At 32.0% G+C, this 20719-nt stretch overlaps 2 protein-coding genes and 2 long non-coding RNA genes across 7 annotated transcripts; 1 reads left to right on the top strand and 3 right to left on the bottom strand.

The window, feature by feature from the left end:
* Positions 1–520: 520 nt before the first annotated feature.
* On the bottom strand, positions 521–3346 carry eRF1 (eukaryotic release factor 1). Its single transcript, XM_015933415.2, has 6 exons — positions 3169–3346; positions 2271–2725; positions 1911–2101; positions 1704–1833; positions 1086–1454; positions 521–772 (listed from the first exon to the last, which is right to left on the bottom strand). Exons 1-6 carry the CDS (start codon positions 3264–3266, stop codon positions 690–692), a joined length of 1326 nt encoding a protein of 441 aa, XP_015788901.1. The 5' UTR covers positions 3267–3346; the 3' UTR covers positions 521–689.
* A 3590-nt stretch (positions 3347–6936) lies between these two features.
* On the bottom strand, positions 6937–7462 carry LOC149093136 (uncharacterized). Its single transcript, XR_016199838.1, has 2 exons — positions 7320–7462; positions 6937–7215 (listed from the first exon to the last, which is right to left on the bottom strand). It is a non-coding gene; the product is annotated as an uncharacterized LOC149093136 (long non-coding RNA).
* LOC107365845 (leucine-rich repeat flightless-interacting protein 2) lies at positions 7188–18004 on the top strand. 3 transcript variants are annotated; one of them, XR_016199831.1, is made up of 9 exons: positions 7188–7698; positions 7854–9274; positions 11732–11995; positions 12788–12859; positions 13309–13488; positions 13605–13697; positions 13765–14155; positions 14892–15549; positions 15708–18004. XR_016199831.1 is itself a non-coding variant. In XM_015933413.3 (9 exons), the coding sequence occupies exons 2-9, from the start codon at positions 9185–9187 to the stop codon at positions 15807–15809; spliced, it is 1377 nt and encodes a 458-aa protein (XP_015788899.2). In that variant the 5' UTR covers positions 7188–7698; positions 7854–9184; the 3' UTR covers positions 15810–18004. The 3 variants fall into 3 exon arrangements, 2 of the variants coding, with proteins under 2 accessions (XP_015788899.2, XP_089125335.1); XM_015933413.3 differs by having other exon boundaries at positions 14892–15076; XM_089269209.1 differs by having other exon boundaries at positions 7262–7698; positions 7873–9274; positions 14892–15076.
* On the bottom strand, positions 11181–15123 carry LOC107365847 (uncharacterized). Of its 2 annotated transcripts, XR_016199837.1 has the most exons (6): positions 14981–15123; positions 14475–14551; positions 13572–13977; positions 13043–13467; positions 12847–12953; positions 11181–12772 (listed from the first exon to the last, which is right to left on the bottom strand). It is a non-coding gene; the product is annotated as an uncharacterized LOC107365847 (long non-coding RNA). The 2 variants fall into 2 exon arrangements; XR_001569503.3 differs by having other exon boundaries at positions 11181–12953.
* Positions 18005–20719: the final 2715 nt, after the last annotated feature.

The following is a 20719-nucleotide window of genomic DNA, read 5'->3' as shown; positions in this document are numbered from 1 at the left end:
TCGTGATTTTGTGTCACTAGTTATCACGGACAACCTGTAAGCTAATCAAGATACCAAAGTGAGAAAATTAAAGCTAGAGTAATTCATTGTATCTATTCGATTAAACTCTCAAGTTAGGAGAGTTTCAGTTTCAAGAGCGAATTTTGGATATTGATCATTACAAGATACACTAGAGTAATTAATTTATAGCCATAAATTATTAATTGTAGAGTATAACAGAAAATATGTTAGTTTGAGAAGCATAGAGATTTATATTTGAATCTGTTTCAGTCAGATTATGTATAAATCATATAGGAATTTATCATATAAAATATGAATGATTCCAAAAATAAAAATAAACATTGTTTTAAAAATTAAAAGAAATATCAACTAAAAACAAAAAAAAAATGATAAACTTTGACTAGTTTGAAACAATTCTGAATTTAAGTGTGTTCAACACGGTAACATTAGTTTTTCCATCTTCTTACAAATGAATATGCAATAGACCAACGATTTCTTAATGAAATGAATTGACAATTACTTTTTAAATTAAATTATGGTAACAGAGAAAAGTCTCTGACTGCCGTTTTATTTCAACTCCTGAATTTTTTGTTTCGCTTTGAGTTTGTTATGGATAAAGAAAAGTGACAATTTGTTTGTTTCATTTTTGTTTTTGTTTAACTGGTCTCCTCGATTTTTCATATATTAAATTACAGATCATCCAAGTCGAAATCTTCTACATCACCTTCGTTTATTTCTAAACTGAGGAAGTCCACTCTGTAGCGAAGAATTCCTAGAATGATAAAAATTGTAGAAAAGCAAATTAGTATGAAATGATAAAAATAAATCAGATAATCGTAAAAGCTAGCAGTTTGAGAAGCATTTTCTTTGTAGCAAAATAAACTAGCTAACATTAAATAATCTGTTTTAGCTGATAACGAAGATAGAGAAGCTGAGTAAATTCATGTTGTATTTCACAATGCATGGGTTGCGCAAAACACGAAGAGAAACTAACAAAAGAAGATGTTTGTCAGCATAGAGGCAACCCATGAATTTACTGCTTGATACAACTTGTTTTAACTGCAGTTATCTAGATTCACACGTACCTCCGATTCCTCCAAATCCTTTAACAAATTGGGATCCTTCTTGAGACCTGTCAGTAATTATTTCTAAAGTTGCTCCAAATTGTTTATAATTGTTGGCCAACCATTCCAACAAGGGCATAGATTCTACTAATTCTAATTCGACTCCTGTGTCTTTATCCACAAAATATGATTTATCTTTCTCTTGAGTAGGGGTTAGATGTAAAATCTTTTCTTCTCCTGTTGTATTGTTCTTAAGATTATATCGCATGATCTCTAAATTCTCCCAAGCGATAAGGATTTCAACAGCTCCCATTTCCATTCCTTTTAATGTATCTTCAACACCAAAACAATACTTTCCAGTCTCTTGAGAAATTTCATCGAAGTATCGTCCTAAGAAACAAAATTTCAAAAATTAATAATTATCAAAGTGTGACTATTGTAACTTCAAAGAAAATTTCCAGCAAGATAAATTTTCACCTGTACTAAGGTGACATATTTTTCGATAAAGAAGCGATTCCTAGTAACATTGAAACTAGGATTCTTATATTATCTCACTGGATTTTACATATATTTGTCAAGAAGTATTGAATAGTTTTTCTTTGAATCTTATTTTTGATTCTATAATGACATCAAACATACCAATAAGTTTCTTTTCCTGTATGAATTTGACATTCGATAAAACTTCTGCAGATAATTCTATTGCTTGATTGAACCCATTTTCTCCACCATAAGAAACATCGACTAATTTTAATACTTTTGTTTGCAATCGCTGAAAAAAGAAATAGATTTCGATAAGTACACAAAAATGGTCTTGTTTAAATTTTAAAAAGTTGCGTTGATACTTACAGGATCAAACATGTCTGATTGACTCAATTCAGTCTTAAAATCTGCCGAACCAGCGAGAATTAAACCAGCTATATTGACCTTGTCATTACTAATGTAAAGTTGAGTAGCAACTTCAGCCACTTTTCTAACATAGTTGTGACGCTTTTCCATACGTAAACGAGCAAAACGAAGAGCGGATTGACCACCACGACCTGGACAAAAAGTGAACACAAAACAAGAAAATTTTAACTTTATAACGAGTACAATTCGTTATTCCACTTTGAATAATAATGTAATTTTAAAGTTATGTTCCAATTTTACTCATCACCCGGTTGGAAAAAAAGTTTTACGAGTGGAAATTATTGTTTACAGATAGCTTACCGTGCTTTTTCGGTAAGTCTACTGTAAATTTATGAAGAACGTCTCTTGTATTTCCTTGTAGTGTACCGAAAAGAGCTCCATTACCATCCATTACAATAAAACCAAATTTATTGTCATCTGCAAGAAGCGCCGATAAGGCCTCAGTATGGAATTTATTATCACAGAGATACAATGATGTGTTAATAGGTTTAAATGGTTCAAAGTCAATGTTAACTTTTTTCTCCTTCCCTTCATCGGTAACAATCGTCCCGCAATATATAACTAAACCATTAGGAGGTACTCTAGTGTATAGTTTAAGACGATGTTGGACTGAAGTGATGGCACCCAAGACGGATAGACGATTAACACGACTTTTAATATTAGATGCTGTACCGAATTCATCAGCAAGCATTTTACTAACTCGAGATATTTGATCCTTTGGAGGTATAATGAGAGAAATCATGCTGGTTCCATTCCTTAAAGAAAGTGATGCAATGAAGAGTGAAATAGAAAGAGAAGAAAAAGCATATGATTAGTTTTGAAAACATTCAACTTCATTGTAGAATAGTCAGCAGAAGCCATTCATTATAGAGAATGATCTTTTTCATTTTAGGTGAACTAATACACAATTAACTTTGTAGCATGAATATGCTATTATGGATACAATAGCAGCTTAGGGAGGGTCAATGAGCGAGGGCATTATTTAAAATAATACAGCAATGCTTATGACAGTTCTTAACCTGCTAAAATGGAGGCTATAAACTGGCTGTATAAGAATGTGTAACCAGAAATAAGATTACAGATCAAGTGTAAAATGTAATGTGGGGTAAGGTAAAACGATGAAGGATGGAGAAAAACATGGATAAAAACCAATATGATCATAAATACAACAATAAAGTACGTGGCATGCTTCTCTTACCCTCTTGCAGCTTCCAAACTCTTAATCAACTTTTTGATCTTCCAAATCTCTACATTACGGTCAGCACTGGTTTCGTCCAAGCCTGAGTTACTGGCCATTTTTTTAATAGAAGATTAATTAGTAAGGTGTCGAGCACACACACAGAGAAAAGAGAGATAAATAATCAACTAATCTTCTACCAGAAAAACCGAACAGAAGTGAATGTTTCATCCACTTCTTTTCTTTACTGACTTTTCACACACCAGATAGCAGTGCTATGTAAATCAGATACGCATGCGGTTACAAATTAATTTCTTCAACTTGATTCAATGAAATTGATTTAACTCTCAATAAACCTAATTTTATTAACATCTAATTGTGTAAATTACAAAAGATGCAGACAGCAGAATTTACGATTGTCCAAAGGTAAACAGGAAATGGATAAGTGATTAGCTTGTAGCTGATAAAGTCGGGAATTAACATCGACACTTGAAAGAGGATTTCTGGTTCAATGTGATGCACCGGCATGGATTATCTTAAGCATCATGTCAATAATATTATTTTTTATCCTGAATTGATAAGATTGTGCCTTCTCCATTCAGCTTTTTTGTTTCATTTTATGTTTCAACAACACATTCATTCATACATTTACTATCCAACAATGATAAGATATTTTTTTCTTCCCTTTAGATTTTGATAATAATATTAATTTACTACCTCTAATGATAGTAATAATCCTTAATGTTATCAAGTTTAGATTTGTTCATCATTTTGGTTCAACATTCATGGTTGAAATAATTGCCGTCCAAATCTATTGATTGAATGGATCTCATGAACTTGTGAGTTTATAAAAAAAGTCAGGAACCTGATGTTGTCAAACTTTCAATTATTTTGTTAACCCTTCATTTAACCATGAAAGCAAAGTAATTACCATTCAATGTCCCTGAATGGAAACTTGATGGTAAATAATGATTCACAAATAAACTAGACAATAGTCTATTCTAAAAGTAGAAATAAAAAGGTCGATTAACAGTATTTATGATTTTTCATCTTCCTCGTTTCCATCTAATCCATTCAATATTGAAGAAATAATCTGATAAGAGAAAAAAAACCACAAAATTTCAACCCATTCATGTTCAGACTGCTGGTGTAAACCCATTTATGCTCATTTGTGTCCTTGTTTAATTGCTCAAAGTCACCTTAATCATTATTTCCGTTGTGAAAGCCCAGAAAATATTAACATTGCTTGTTTTGAAGAGAAACTGCAAAATCCAAAATGTCAATTAGTGAATCAGTGAAATTGAAATTCAAGTTGTTTAAGGTTATTCCGATAATTATTTGGACCTGTCTTTGAAGTCAATGGCAGTTAAAATATTGAATCATGATAATCCTCCAAGTGCACATTTATTCAATATGAAAATCAATATAATGATCTTATGTAAAAGACATCATTAATGATCGTCCATGGTAACTGATGTGTCAATGATGCACCTTATAACTGATCAACAAATTATTTCCAGGCGTATCGGTAATCATATTTCATGAGCAATAAGAATCAGCATACAATTTTGAATCTTTGAATCTAATTCCTTTTGATTGAAAGGCTCCCATCACCAGTTGAATTGTAATCAGATTCAATAGCATTTGCTTTACAACTCTTTTTCCATCCAGAAATGGTTGTTATTGTATAATAAAAGTCTTGTTTTTTTTCCTGAAACAAGATGGTCAATATGGCCAACAAGTTTTCACGGATACAATGAATGACAATGAATTTGTTACCAACAGCATTCAAAAAGGATTAACTTCCTTTTGATTCTTGTAATAACGTGTGACAGTGAAGTTACCAGAAATCCAGATGTCCCTAAAAAACAGCATCAATCAAAACTCGGAATTGGCAAAATGGTTTTGGTTTGAGATTGACATTCAAGGCTTTAGCTTTGATTAAAAACAAAAATTATAGCCAAGTTTAGGTAAAATTAAAGATCGACTTGGAAACAGAATGGCGATGATGATAAAAGTGTTAACCAGACTAAAGACCTGAAAGATACGAAACAAAAAAAGATGAGAAAAGGGGTTAAATTTAACTGGTAACCTCAAAACCTTGACCTTGCTCTTGATTCGATCCTGGTTATCTGTTCTCGTTTGATTAGTCTCCCTGTTGGGGTAGATTGAAGCGATGATGAAGATGATGAAAATGATGGGGTTGAGAGTTGATTAGGCCTAAAACATAAATAGAAAACTGGTTTGGTTATGAGTCATTATCAAGACACCAACAACAGATTGACTCTAAAAGGAGCGGAGGCAAGGAAACCGAATGATGAAAAATCCGTCAACTGCGGATAGTCAACAGGGCGGAGTTTAACATCAACACGCAATAATCAGTAACCAACCAACATCAAGTACAACAATCAAACTTGAGAAATGAAAACAACAAAATGAATAAACAATCGTACGAGAGATCAAGAAGAGAAGAGATATTTGAAAAAATATAAATTATTAAACATTGAAAAGGTTCAACTGAACATTTCAAAGTCTTATCAATTGCTTTATTTGATGAAAAAATATTGACTATCTTTGAATGTGACCTTTGAGTAATGTATTGTTACCAGTAAAGTAAAGCTTAAAAATCAGGCGAAATGTTTTCTTTCAACTGTTGAATCATTTTTTTCTTCAAACCAAAAAATAGAATCTCCAAAAGCTTTAAAAATAAACGGTTTTGTTACACTTTTCACAAGTAACAACATTAACCAGTCATCAATTGTCAACCAGTTTGTGTCTACAATTTGAATCCATTTTTGAAGAACCAGTTAAAACAGTTTCTTTAACTCATCCAACACCAAACGTTAATTGCTCACTACAGCATTTGTCTCTTGTGTGCTTTTGGTACCAACAGTTAGTGTTTACCTTCAAATTGTGCTAAATATATTCCATCATGGTTCCCGTGTCAACCTTTTTTGTTGAAGAAAATACCAGAATAAACTGTGTTAAATTAATTGACAAATTACTTGGAATCAATCGAAGTAAATGCCCAGGAATTCGTCATGTGGTTCGTGTTAATATTCTCATGGTAATTCTGGTTCTTTTTTTCCTTTCCACATGGATTACCTTTTACTTTGCCTCTGTTGGCCTCGGACTTGCTGTTTTCACCTTAGTGTCGTTACTTTAGTTATGCAACAAGTTTCTTTGGTCAAACTGTTGGTCAAACAATTGGAAAAAAATCAATTAAAACGAAACCTAAAAAGTCATAAGATTGATCTTCAACAATAGTATTTATTTTGTAGCTGTTGGTCTGCTGAGAGTTATATTGTTTGTTGATAGATATATCCATTGATTACCTCATCTATTCATCTTTAACCTGATCATTCGAGCTTTACTCGAGCGACTTCTCCATCATCATGTTCATATAATTTATCTAAAGCTATTTTCACCGGTGATTGCTGATTTTACATGGACAGTAATAAAGCCAACTCAATATGCATTTGTCAAATCTTGAACCAGTTGATTTAAAGGAAAAATTAAGAGTTTTCATTTTGGATTGGCGGCCCTAATAATTTAATCGTAATAGCGTAATTCAGCTCTCGTTGGTCCAATGAATGATCCGAAAGTCTTTCACGGTTTTTACACATTCACTATATAAAGATATTTAAATATACTGAACAAGGTTAACAAAACTACCAAATTAATGTTACAATTGTAACCTTTAACGTTTAACCAATCTGTTAACCAGCTTTCTGTTAATCTTTAAATTATTGTTTCAATAAATAAGCAATAAATATACACTTGTATAGCTTTATTTTTGTAAATTTCAAGTTTTATTTTAAATTTATCCGTCTCAGGTAAAGTTAATTAAACAATCTTAATTATCAGATTAACCTTTTTTTACTCCTTTAGCTGAAAACTTTTTCACGGTGCAACTACAAACAACAGTTAACCTTATTACGTTCCAATTATTTCAGTTAATTGAGGATCTGTTGATTCGGATAAAGTCATTTAGTAGCAACAAAATCGTTAGTCTTGATCAACAGTTAATCACTTTCAAGATGAGTCAAGTCGAAATAAAAATGCCATCTATTGGGAAAGAAAAAAACAATAGACAGTTTTGAAAACAGTTGATTGATTTTAAATGATTGTCATAAGCAGTTATGACACAATATTTAATGATTGACTCTGACCTTGTTTGGGTGCCAGGCCTAAGGAGCTTTTAACGATCATCAATTATAACGCTAATGATGACCAGGAAATGTCCTTGATGTCTATGGTTGGCTTAAATAGCGGTCAAAAATGTCTGATGTAAAGTTGCCAGGAAGATTGGAATCATTTGCTGATCAATTATTTACTCGAACAGTCTTATTAATTACTGGTGTACTCTTCGTAAACATCAACAAAATGGTTTGATCAGCAATGTAATTAATAATAATGAATACCCATCGGATAGAAAGCCATCAACAGGATTGATACAGTGAATTTGAGGAAAACGATCAAATCGTCTGGTTTACACGTGAATGGCGTACAAAAGTGGTCAAACCAGGATTGTTTTCATCTTTTCGGAAGGTAATTGGTTAAATCTTTATAAATATTGCGTCTGTAAATGATGAAGCTATGACAAATCACTGTTCAGGTTTAAAAACAACTTGGTGTCACCCATATTTCAATGTATAATTAAATAATGGCGTTAAAACCCTGACTTATCTTTTCACTTTCATTAGATGTTGACAATATGTAAAGCATCTTGTTACCAGAAAACCAGGAACACCACGAGAAACAAGATGACAATGATGTAAGATGGAAATGCTCAGGAACCAAGAAAGCTCAATGGATTTGCATGTCAAGAAATACTCACACCGTTGAAATGGTAAAAACCTTGCCCTCCTTTCAAAAAGGTTTAACTGTTGGCCTAAAATTCAAGATACTACCGATCGAACTGAAAGATATAAATTATTGCTTTTAAATTAATGGATGTGAAAGACTTTTTTGGAAAAGCTCAAAAGGATTGACAATAAAGACTTGTTAAGGCATAAAGGCTTGTCGAACCAAAGACACCACCGATTTACCCACCAAAACTGTTTACCAGAATTTCAGATTATTGTGTTTTCCAAGCGCAATCTTAAGTTCATTGTAATGATCTATTGTAATCACGTATTGTAATATTGACAGGTTTCGCTTGAAGCTTGCTCAGCATCAGAATCGACTGCAGCATATTTTTGGAGTATGTAATCCATTGAAATTTTCTCGTGGTAAACTCAATGGAAATGAAAGAAAGGAAAATAGAGAGACAGAATTGAAAATATAACAGGATGAGTGAGGAAAGATGAGAAGAGAAAGAGTCACATTTTGAGACGAAACGCCCAAGCATGATACAAATAGATGAAGCTAAAAAGCTTGAGCCAGAGAGAGGCTAAAGCTTAATTGCAATGGAGAAGAAGCAGAAAAATTAGCCTCATCTTTTCTTTTCTTCTTCTCTTTCTTTCTTGCACTCATCATCATCTCATCTTCTCTCATCTATTCAAAATTAGATCCACTGGAATGTCTTAACAGCAAAGAAAGAGACCAAAAAATTCGCGAGTCAACACACAGTAAACTCTCTTCACTCATTTTCCTTTCTTCTTTCCATTTCACAGATTTTTATGAACGGAAGATCATCTTTTTCCATCATCATCATCCCCATGAATCTGTGCTCCTTTAACCTCACTCCATCACCAAAACCGTTATTTTCATTACAACTATTTACATTTCTCTAAACAATAACTACATTAACGTATTCCATGTGATTTGTGACTCTCTTTACATCTTTGGCCACAATCGAGATTCTATTTTCTTAACTCTATCCCAAGCTGACCTCTTGTACAGTTTATCTCGTCTGGTTTAGCTGGTTTAACAGTCAATTTACCAATGTTTACAATTTGAGTTAACAGTCAACATTCACAATGGACAACCCAAGTGCTTTAACCCAAAATAAATTTATAAAAATTAACCAATTAGCATGATTCAAATGGATTTAAATGATTGACTTTTGGCCAGATGAATCCAGCAATTAACAATGGATAATCTTGTCCCCATTTTGCTGTATATACGTAATTTTCGTGAATATCGACATCGAGACTGTCGAGATGGTTCTCCACGATTTGTGGTAAGTAACTCGATTCAACCCAAAAATGTTAACCCCAAACCAGAAGCTCAATTTATTCCCATAATTGTTCTTGGTCAATTAGATTGTTAACTTATTGTGTAAACAACAACAAAATGTAAACAACAATTGCCAGTAATCAAGTTACCATTAATGTGGTTTGTTAACGTCAATGATCGCAGTGTCATTAATGATCATTTTGTTTTCCCTTTACTCTCTTCATCATATCATTTACCCTTAACACCAGCAATTACTTTTGAGTAATTAATTGCCCAAGGTTGATTGGGTTTCATTTACTTCAACTGTTATCATTTCCAAATAACAATATTGACTCGCTTGGTTCAACACTGTTGTTGCTCACAAAAAACAACAAATCAAATGCTAATATCATTAGAGTTTGCTACTAATTAGCAAACCAACAAATTTATTTATATGTTAAGATGGTTTATCAGCTCACAGTTATTTTGAAAACCAGTCAGATGATAATCAAGAATAACATTTGCCTACAATTAACAGATTTACTCTAATTTTCCTTAAACTCTGTTAATCATTTCATCTTAACAATCACTTGTATCAGATTTTCAACTTTTCAATCAACTTTACTGCAAAACAACCAAAAGGTGTAGACATTAATTGTTAAGTATTTAGGTTGATTAACAGTGATCTAGAATGACAACAATCTGAACAATTTCATGGGTGAAAGAAATCTGTGACTTAAAAATATTTTTAGACTCTCAGACTTAATCGTTGTTACACTTAAAACAATTTAACTCTTCTGTTACTAATCTGTTTAATCTCTGATCAATCTTTTACTTATTTTGCCTCACAACAATTGAAGACATTATTTTTCTGGTCTTATATTTTCAACTCATTAAGATGATTATGTTTTGATTGTTATAACATAAGGTTATTAGACTCAAAAGCAAATTGACTGTACATTAATCAATAACCACAAATTGTGATTCTAATATGTTAATCGATTCACCTATTTAACTGTTGAGTCCTTATTTTTGTTTCAATTTCATTTTTTCTAATGTTCCCATCATTATATATTTGATTATGTATTTAAATCGCTAATTCTGTTACCAGGATAAATTGAATCAAATATTACAGCAAAAATTTTAATTCCTTTTACTGAATCTTTTTTCCTCTTAATCAACTGTATTATTCAAGTGATTGGTTTGAACTCACCAAACAGGCTGACATCAATTCATCTTACCATAACATTAAACAATATACTACAAATTAAGAACGCTATTAGGAGGAAGGAAAAACAAAATAACTTTTCTCTTAATTAGAATTAAAATGTTTATATTCAATTTTGGTGAACCTTCCCTTAATCTGGTTATCATAAATTCTGATTGATTATCATTATTATCAACACAAGTTTACAGAAGCCAAAAATAGCTCGAAATGAATCGATCTAAAAATAATGAAACTCTTGTAAATCTCGTTCAAAACAACTCATTTTAATCAAATTTTTATGTCAAAGATTCAAGTTACATTCAATCTCGTAAATCGCCTCTGATTTTTGAATCCAGAATTCTTGGCTTCTTCTTTATCTAATCATCATGGATCTTTCTGATCGGAATCATTCCAAATCAGACGTTGATTTTAAATAAAAACGTAGATTGTGTTTGAATGTTACGGTTACGATAAAAATGTCTACAGAATGTTAATTATTAGATTTCAATCTCAACTTTTGATAAAACTGATTCATTGTGAGGTTTGAACCCTTGATTGTGTTAAACTTGAAATAAAACATGAAAATTGAAGGAAATATCAGGATGATATTATCAACAGGAAACTAAAATAATGTTGAAAATTTATTCAAACAAGTTGAACAAACACTCGGATTCAACCTGTTTAACCTTTACCGGGAAGGTAAAAGTATATTTGAAACCAAAAGGGATTTCATTTAGCTTTTAATAAATTGATTTGGCTTACAAATTACAATAAATTTAATTTTTAAGGTTAAATTTTTCTAATTTATATGTAATAAAGGATAATTGAAGATGCAAAAAACCAAACCCAAGTCAAGTCTATTGACGTATAATGAGTGAACGTTTGTCAACCTAAAATGACGACTGTTAGCATGGGTAACAGATGACCTGAACACAATTTGTGAGGGACAGTTTAAGGCTATAATAATATATCAATGTGGAGAAACGTCAATTCATTGCAATTATTGTTGATTATTAATTCAACAATGAATTGGCTGTTTTCATGGTTTGTTTTCTTGCATCTATTGTATCCAAATTACACCATCATCAATTGACAAGAAACAGTTGAGTTAACTGATTACGCTGTAAATCATATTATTTTATGTCCATTTTATGTTTAAGGGAACATTAACATCACTAGTCAGTCTTGAAGTACTTTGCCTATTTTCATGTGTTTTCAATGAATTTGCTTGTTTAATTAAACAATCTTGTTTACTCTCTTGTACTCTTGTTACAGGGACGTGAGTCATCTCGCCGTAGAGCTCGCAACAGATCATCTGTATCAACATCATCTCCATCATCTTCCTCGTTTTCATCAACAGCAACAGGTAACAATAGTGTTGGAAGATCACCTTCATTTCGTTATAAGATGCAACAAGTTGGCGAAGAGATTAAGGAACTGGAAAAAGAAACTTCTCCTGAAATTGAAAGATCATCTCGTGTTGATATAAAATCGCCGTCAGTTAATCATATTGATTCTACATCGTCAGATCACCAATTGGTAAGATTTAATCATCCATCTAATAATCCTTGATCCATGGTCTAGTTGCTTGTATTTTGTTGTTAATTTTAAGTCAAATAGTTATTTATGAATCTATGGTAAAACACATGGTTTGCTTTCAATCCGGTGATAATCTGATTAAACCATACAAGTAATTTTATCATCACAATTGGATATCATGGTTGTACTCGTTATCCAGCTTTTATTTCCTTGTTTTAAATTATTTTTTCGCTCTTGGAATCACCTCTCTATTTGTACTAATTACCATCATTGGTAATTTGCTTTTGTTCATTGTTGAATTTTAATCTTTCCGATTTCTACCATTTATGTTTTCAGTGTTATTTCATGTTTGTCATCTGTGTTCACCATCTTAACGTTCTGTTTCAGCAAATAGTTTAGTAACTTGCTTTACTTTGTGTTAACCAGAGACAAGTTTTTTCTTTGGTTGTCATTTCCTTTTCCCTTTCCTTTCAATTGAGTTCATCATCCTCACCGTAGTTGATTATTTTTATGATTACAATTAAGGTCACCAGAAAACGATAACATACAATTGAAATTATGTGTACGCTTCTTTGTCTTGTTGTTGATTGAGCGAAACAAGAGCGAAAAAAAATTTGCAAATTGTCAGCAAACAGGCAAACCAGAATGTTTCATTAGTAAGCACAAACTGTTAACGCGAAATTTAATTAACCATTGATTATCTTTGTAATTTGTCTAATTTTTCTCCTCTCCACCATTGGATTATCAATCATGGTATCATCATCAACACCATTATCACTATAATTGTCAAAGGAGGACCAAGATTATGATGATTATTCCAAGTTAACCAGTTTAGAAGACGAAGAGCTTACTGAAAATTTCCAGGTAACTGTTTGTATTAAATCCTTATAACCAGATTTTCGATTTGTTTTCATGATTTGAACCAAAGGGAGTTTCCCTGATGTTTTTTGATAGTGTACTGTAAGAGATAAAAAATGAAATTAGATTAAAATGTCAGATAAACAACACAGTAGAACAGATAACAGTTTGATTGTAATGTTGACTTACATAATAGATCATGCACTTGTCAAATTGGTTAGAATATAAGTAAAGATCTTAACTTTAACCCAAGTAGTGTGTGAGTAAGAAGTACAGAGGAAAAGATGAAAATGTTAGATTACATAATTAACTTCTGCTGTTTGATTAACTGTGCTGGATTCAGCGTCTTTAGTCGATTTGTTAGTCGTCGTCTTTCAAGGAAAAGAAAAGAAGTATGAATTGACGTTTCTTGCAATGTGATTTGATGATCATGATTTTTATCTTCTACGATCTAGATGAATGCAGATGATCCTGATGACTCTGATGGTAAATATCGACGAATTTTGTTGGCTAACACTCTTCTGGACAATGAACGTCAAGTTTATTCCTTTGAAGTTGATAACATACGAGATGAATACAGTATATTGGAGGATGATTATTTAAACGAACGCCGACTATTGAGAGACAAAACAAGGGTAAATTGAAACCATTAATATGCATTCCTTATTCTTGTGTCAGTGAAACTGTTTAATTTGTGTCAAATGGATTCAATACAAACCTTAATTTAAAATTCATACTTTCTTTCAAATAGGCTCATGATTTATTAACACGGGATTACGCCAAATTGAAAGATTCTTGTCTTTATCTAGAGCACTGTATTAGCCAACGCGATGGTATATTAGAGGTATTTATTCAACCGCCATTGTAATGAAAAGAGACAATTAACCAATTTCTTGTTTCTTGTTTGCCAGAAAAACGGTCTGAGTTATTTTCAATTAAAGCCATTCCGTTCATTTTGTGATATTAAAACTGCGGCTCACTGTGATGAGGACAGTAATGATGATTTTAATGGAGACGAGTTTGACTCTGCGCCATTGAATTCTTCCGTTGTCTTAGTAGATAATCCTTCTAGTCCTATTGACCAATTTGTGATCAGTTTCTTCAACCAGTATGACCAATCAACTCTGGAAAGTAAATTGAAAGAGCTGATTAATGAAAAGATGACTCTTAATAAGGCTGCTGAAAAATTGCGGGAAGATGTGAAATGCAAACGTCAAGAGAATCTCGACTTGGAAGAGAAAGTTTTCGCCGATTCATTCAATTTTATTGATTCTTCCGACATTGTAAGCCTAGAGGCTCAAAGTAAGTATGCTAAAAGTATATATAATCAATGGCAGTGATAAATTGTTACTTTGTTAGTTTTCAACAAAATTTGAAGATATTAAGATATTCTAAATAATAGAATGAGCTGTTAAAAAGTTAAACTATTCCTTTCAACATCAATAGAGCTAAGCGTTTCCAAAAACTGATGGCACAGATAATAATTTCAAAGGCAATGTTAAAAGAGCTAGACTAAGAATGTCAAATTTCTTGTGAATTTCAAACTTGAGTAAGCAAGCTTAAACGATACAAATCGGAAAAACAATATGATGTTAGGTGGGGGAAAGTAGCTGAGACTTACATAATCGATGATGAGCCATGATTAAAGGAATGAACTTTTTTGTTTCTGTTAATAAGCTTGAGTGGAAAAGCTTGAATCTATTTAAAGAAAAAATGGAAAAGTATGTTAAAAATGTGCATAACGTTGACAAGCCCTGGTTATTAGCTGAAAACCGTGTAGGTAGATGTAGACAATTCAAGTGTGTTGATGTTTCTCTTGGTAATGTCTTCAATTTGTGTGGTAGTACATCATATTATTTACATATATTTGCTCTACTGTAGAAATGAATATTTAATCAAGTCAAAACATCATCTGAGCAATTTCCTAAACATAATGAGTCGTTTTAATACATTGTAATCCAACAAGTAACTTGACTCCTAACTTCACGCACAGTAATACGCAGTGCACTGAAATAACCAACCTTTTCCTTTTTTTCAGAAGAAAACATTCGACTCTTGAATGAATATCGGGCTAAATTAACCAGAACAAATGAAGAAACCAAACGTTTAAAAGAAAAATTAACTTACCTTGAAAATGAACTAGATCGTCTGAAAAGCCGTCATCATGATGCAGAGTTTTCAGAAATCCAGCTCAACAAGAATAAACGGCAATCACTAAGAAAGGTAAGCTGAAAGCATATTGGAACTTGAACATTTGAACATAAATTGACTAATTGAAACATTGAAGGGTTCAATATAAAAACAATTAGCGGAAATTTGGTTAAATTGGTTGCAATTTGTTAAGAAAATTTTTCTTATCAGATGGTAAAAGCCTTTAGTAATATTTTCTTCTCATAGATGGCAGATCTGATACCATTTATTTGTATCCATAAATTTCTTGAATTTTAAAAATCAGTTGATCATGTTTAATTCAGTGTAACCTTGATTTTTATTATTTATTTCATGAATTTAAGTTAATCAATCAAAATGGTGTTACTTCTATTTGTTACCTATACTTGACAATGATAATAACTTTGATTGTCAGCCCAAGGTTGATTGTTTAGTGTGAGAAGTGAACCTCAACTGCTTGACGGTTCTAACTTGACCAAATTAATGAGTTTTTTTTTCTCTTCTGATTGTAAGATTAAATTGTTGAGGTAATGTAAACATGGAACCCTTTTCTGTTGAAATTAAGCTATTAACTTTGTTCAGTTAAGCTTACATTTAATTAACAATAAATAACTAATCAATGTTTTTCCCTATCATTTCTCTTATTCTCATCTTACCTCAAAAATTGGTTAATGGAAACCCAAAGCTACGAGAAGTGGAAGCCAAAATTGGTGAACTTGAAGGTTTAAATAACCTTTTGTATAAGAAACTTGATAAGATGAAAAAGTCCAAATATGTTGTAAGCTGATTCCAAAGTTAAGAAGGATCTCCAAAATGAAATGAATTTTCTTCACTTGCAAAGCACCAAAAAATCAATGGAAAGCAAAGAAAGAAACAAGAAAATGCCCAAAAGAGTGACCATATTTTTGCAGCCATAATTTATTATCTTAATTGATAACATGGAAAAACAAAGCCATTAACAAGAGCATCCGCCTGCCTAAACCTACCATCGCTTCACCACCATTATTATCAGCGTTATTAATGCTGCCATCATTAGCATTAGCATTATCATCAAAAACAACAATACCAACAACAAGAACATCATTATCATCATAAAAATTACAGAAATAACATCAACATTTCATCTTTTCTCATGATTTTCTTCCCTCACCGGAGAACATAAGCAATTCTCCCATCAATTGCTACTCTTTCCAAGGATCAAACCAATGAAGGATCAAAGACTCCAGCAAAAACCCTTTACTCTGAAAATTCGCCATATTCAAGTAGCTCTTATTGGACACACAAAAAATGACTGATCGTTGGCTACAAAAACAGAGCCATTTCAAGTCTCTTTTTTTACACCGAGAGGAAAGATGAAATCTTTGCCTGTTAATTTACGCCATTGTTACAATTTCTTACGAGATTTTCATTACTTCGCATTTAATCTCTTTTATTCAGTATTATTAATCAATGTTGATAGACAAGAAAGACAATTTTGATCACAAGCTGTGCATTAGCTTCAAATGACAAGTTAATCCAACGAGCGAGCAAAAATATCTAACGAATCTAGTTTTTTACCTCGACATCGCCAAGACATCAATGTATACTTTTGTGAAATCATTTCAGTTATTCGTTTATATCAGCCCATACTAACCAAGTCCATTGTTTTTTGATGCCATCCATCAGCACCGTGAGCCCATCAAATACCAACCATCGATCAATCAAATTGACTGTCAATCGAGTATGCTTAACCTGCAAATCTATAATTCAAACCACAAAGGCCTATCATTGAGACTAGCATCGTTGACTCAACTGCAAATTTGACTTGTTTTAAAAAACAATCCAAGTTAATCTTCTGATTACGCGATTTTTACCTTGTCTACATTCTTAATCACCACTGTAAAGGTTGATGTACAAAAACATAAACACAACACTTGTATACACCTTGGATTCAGTTTCTAATGGTGAAAATTGTTTTCAATGAACAGAAAAAATTAAACTCTTCTTTCAACTAATCAAAACAAAGAGCCACTAAAAGCAAATGATATTCCAAGTCAATGCCTTACAATGAGGAAAAAGCAAAATTATTTTCAAAACCCAATCAATGAAAAGTGCCAAACATAGTAAACAAGACTCTTCAGAGTTTCAGGTTAACAGATGAAATAAAGCTGCGAAAAGACAACATAAAACCATTCTATCTAAATGACTGTTTATCCAATTGCCTTTGATAGTGTTGAACATAATTAGTGATGATTTTTAATTACAAACCTTTGGACCTGTAAATGTACAACAAGAAACCTGGACATGTAAGCCACACAATGTTACCAGATTTGAAATGGGAAAACAAAAGGAACACATAAAAATCCAAGCTTTCTCTATAACATAATGATAATGATAGTAATTCATTAGCTGAATGCCTGTTTATCCTCCTGTCTTTGAATCTTCCATTTCACCAAAGAAAGAAGCAAGAAAGATGAAAGAAAGTGATGAAGATAAAGTAAAAACAAAGGTGAACAAAGCAAAGGTCCTTTGAGGCACTAAGCATGATTAGATGGTTGCTTTTGATTGCTTTTTGCTCATTCCTTTATTTATAAGATTTGTCAAGAAAACGATTGCACGTTCACTTGTTATGTTTCCTGTAATATTTGCTGGTTTCTCCTCTCACAACTCGATAAAATAAATAACTGAAGTTACCTTCAAATCATCAAAAATCATCACCATCTTTACCTTTCACCCAACATTTTCATCTACAAATTTTGATTCCAAAGACAGAGAGTGAACTTGCATCTCTTCTCATCCCTAACCATCAAAATATGTTTACCTGAATGATCAACAGTAAATGAGATGGCAACAAATTGAAAAGCAAAACAAAAAAAACACACCAAACTCAATTGTAATCATTGATTGTTCATCTTGTTTGGTTGTAAAAAGAAATAGCAATCAAAATCTGTCAAAATTGGCTGCGATTGATAAAAAATATATTTATAAAGTGAGTTATTGATAGCAATATTTTTAAAACTGGTCAAGATTCTTGAAATATAAATGAACAGTGAACAAAAAATGAACAGGAAATTATCGTTATTATAATTATATTAGACAATGACGGGAAGAAGAAGATTATTATTGAAATTGCCTGATTGTTACCAGTGAGATGAACGGTTCAACATTGAAATACCTTAAGATGACTGTGATTTAAATAATGGCGAACCTACTGAGAGTTACATTTCCTTCTTTGATTAACTCAACAATAATTGTAATCAAAAACATGGTTGATCACCTAATAAGACTGTATCCGGTGTTCATACCTATGAAATTAACTTGAAACCAAAACACACCCAAAGATCACCTTGATTAACTTTACCAAGCTGATAACTCCTGGCGATACATTAAACTGACAATCTCAAGACAAAGATGAAAATTATGAGAAAAAACAAGAGAGAGATGAACCTTTGTTTTCCTGCATCTTCCTCATCTTCAAAGATGATTTACTAAAATGATTACTTGGATGATCAGGATGATACATGAAGACCGCCCAACTTCCCACATCTCGAGTCAATAAAAGTTATCGAGTTTCTCATCTTTCCAATTGTTGATTGGGAATCATGTTAAAGGGCTAAATACACACAATGATTAACAATTGGTGAGCAGCAAATTGGTTTAATCATATTGTATAATCGACAATTGGACAATCTTTTCTTTTGGTGTGTTCCCTAAGTGTAAAGGTGGGAGGATAAAGATGATGGCGATGATGAAAATGATGTTAATAATGTTAATAATATTTGTATGAGAAGGGGATAAAGATGATTACGGAGGATGGAGAAGATGGAAAAAAGAAGAAAAGATGAAAATGAAATAAAAAAAGGAAAAGGAAAAGAGTAAAGAATGATTGAGGTTTATATTGTTAAATAAATTGGTGAATCAATTGGAAGGCTGTGACCTTATAAAAAGCATCATCACCATGGGGTCATGTTGATGATCATTGGCTTGAACAAGAAAGCTTGATTTGTCCAGAAACATCATTTCTATCTCGTTGATGATCAACAACAAAGTGATCCAATTACATTGAACAACAGTAATTTTTACCTCTTTCAATATTCACATCCTTTTGGATCAACAGTGAACATTGAACATAAAAAAAAGATGATAGTTGAAGATGAAGAGGAGGAGGAAGAGGTGATTATCATGAATCGATATGGAAAGGAGAGGAAAGGCTCTGAGAACAGGAAGTTGAATGTGAACATGCAGGGTTCCAAGGCGGTGTGATACAGAGATGATCAACTACATGATGATCAAGATTGTTGATGAAAGGAAATGGAAACCAAATGATAAACTGGATTAAAAGTCCAGTCCATTAACAGGGTTCAACTTGCTTTCATGCAAGTCAATTTTTCTCTTTGTTATCGAAAGAGAAACTTGGGTGAAATTAATAGTCAGAATTTGAGAAATGTTTCAACTCTATTCTTGAAGCTTTAAGATCAATTTCATGCAAGAAAAATGATTGAATTAGACTAAAATTGAATCAAGATTTTTCGAGATGTCAAGGCGACTCTTAAGCCTTTTCATGATTTATGTCGAAGTTCAATTTCTTATCCTGCTTCTGATTCCTGTGTATGAGTCTAAAGATCTCATTCAATATCAGTCGTAAAATTTGATTAAATACAGAAAAGTAAAATTGAAATGCTTATCCAAGACTCAAGAGTAAAATCAAAGGGTAAATCTATTGAGCCACAAATGTTTTCATTGATTGACCTAAATGATTATGCTTTTAATGTTACATGCAATCAGAGTCTAGAATGTGTTCCAATCAGAAATCATTCCATGTATTTCTTCGATTTTCAAGTGAAATGATGAATGAATCGAAAATCGGAGAAAATTTCATTTATCGATTGAACTCTGTTTTAACAAGATTCAATCTTTCAGCTTTGAAAATCTTTGAGTGAAAAAATTGAATCTGAAAAGAGACTCGATGTGAGTGAACTGAATTCAACTGAACAGTAAATTAGAACAATGTTAATTGAAAATCATTGTAATGCAATTGTTTGAAGTGATTAACCAAATGAAAAAGGTTAGGTTAATCGATTTGTTATTTTGCTAATTGTTCATCTGATTTCATTTGCTTAGTGTATTGTTGAGTGTAGATCATGTTTAATGATGAATCTTATCTTCATTTTATTACAATTTTATGTAAATGTTTCTTCCTTTATGATATCATTTTATCACTTTGATTGACAAAAGGTTGAGATTGTGGTCAACTTAACCTCTAACAAATCCATTGACCATGCAACTTGTTATCAAAATATCTATCTCAAGAGTTCATTGTGGTCTATTATAAGCTAAACATCTGAAGCAACGAAATGAGCAACAATAATTACAGCATGATTGAGCCTTAAATTTATTCACTTTGCGCTTAATTTGAATGCAATTCAATGTTCACAGGAAAACATTGGAATCATGAAATACGATGAAAGCTTTGATAAAATCTTTATTAAGATTGAAATCATCTTTTAATTTAATTATAGTTGAATATTTTTAGTTGAAGTCTGATTATTGTTCATTTTAAAGTTAATATTTGTCGTTCCAAGCCATTTGGAGTGATAAATGCGAAACGAATCTTTTCTTTCTGTTCAGATTAATTGTAACAATCAATTCATTCCCAGTCAATTTACATAAATATTAAATGATTGATCGGTTAATTTAACCAAAACACTCCTGAAAATT

This window comes from Tetranychus urticae, chromosome 3, assembly GCF_039701765.1.
Source record: "Tetranychus urticae isolate SD_2017Ah chromosome 3, NJAU_TeUrti_SD_1.0, whole genome shotgun sequence".
Classification (NCBI taxonomy): Eukaryota; Metazoa; Arthropoda; class Arachnida; order Trombidiformes; family Tetranychidae; genus Tetranychus; species Tetranychus urticae.
The sequence above is the reverse complement of the archived record's forward strand: the minus strand, read 5'-3'. Positions and strand labels throughout refer to the sequence as shown.

Bases quoted from the DNA above. Each gene is read 5' to 3' on its own strand.
- eRF1 (XM_015933415.2), bottom strand. From the start codon at position 3,266: ATGGCCAGTAACTCAGGCTTGGACGAAACCAGTGCTGACCGTAATGTA. The intron at 2,726-3,168 runs GTAAGAGAAGCA...ACTTTCTTTAAG, and splicing joins AGTTTGGAAGCTGCAAGAGG to GAATGGAACCAGCATGATTT. The intron at 1,834-1,910 runs GTAAGTATCAAC...TTCTTTTTTCAG, and splicing joins AATCAGACATGTTTGATCCT to CGATTGCAAACAAAAGTATT.
- LOC107365845 (XM_015933413.3), top strand. From the start codon at position 9,185: ATGGATAATCTTGTCCCCATTTTGCTGTATATACGTAATTTTCGTGAA. The intron at 9,275-11,731 runs GTAAGTAACTCG...CTCTTGTTACAG, and splicing joins ATGGTTCTCCACGATTTGTG to GGACGTGAGTCATCTCGCCG. The intron at 15,077-15,707 runs GTAAGCTGAAAG...GGAAACCCAAAG, and splicing joins AACGGCAATCACTAAGAAAG to CTACGAGAAGTGGAAGCCAA.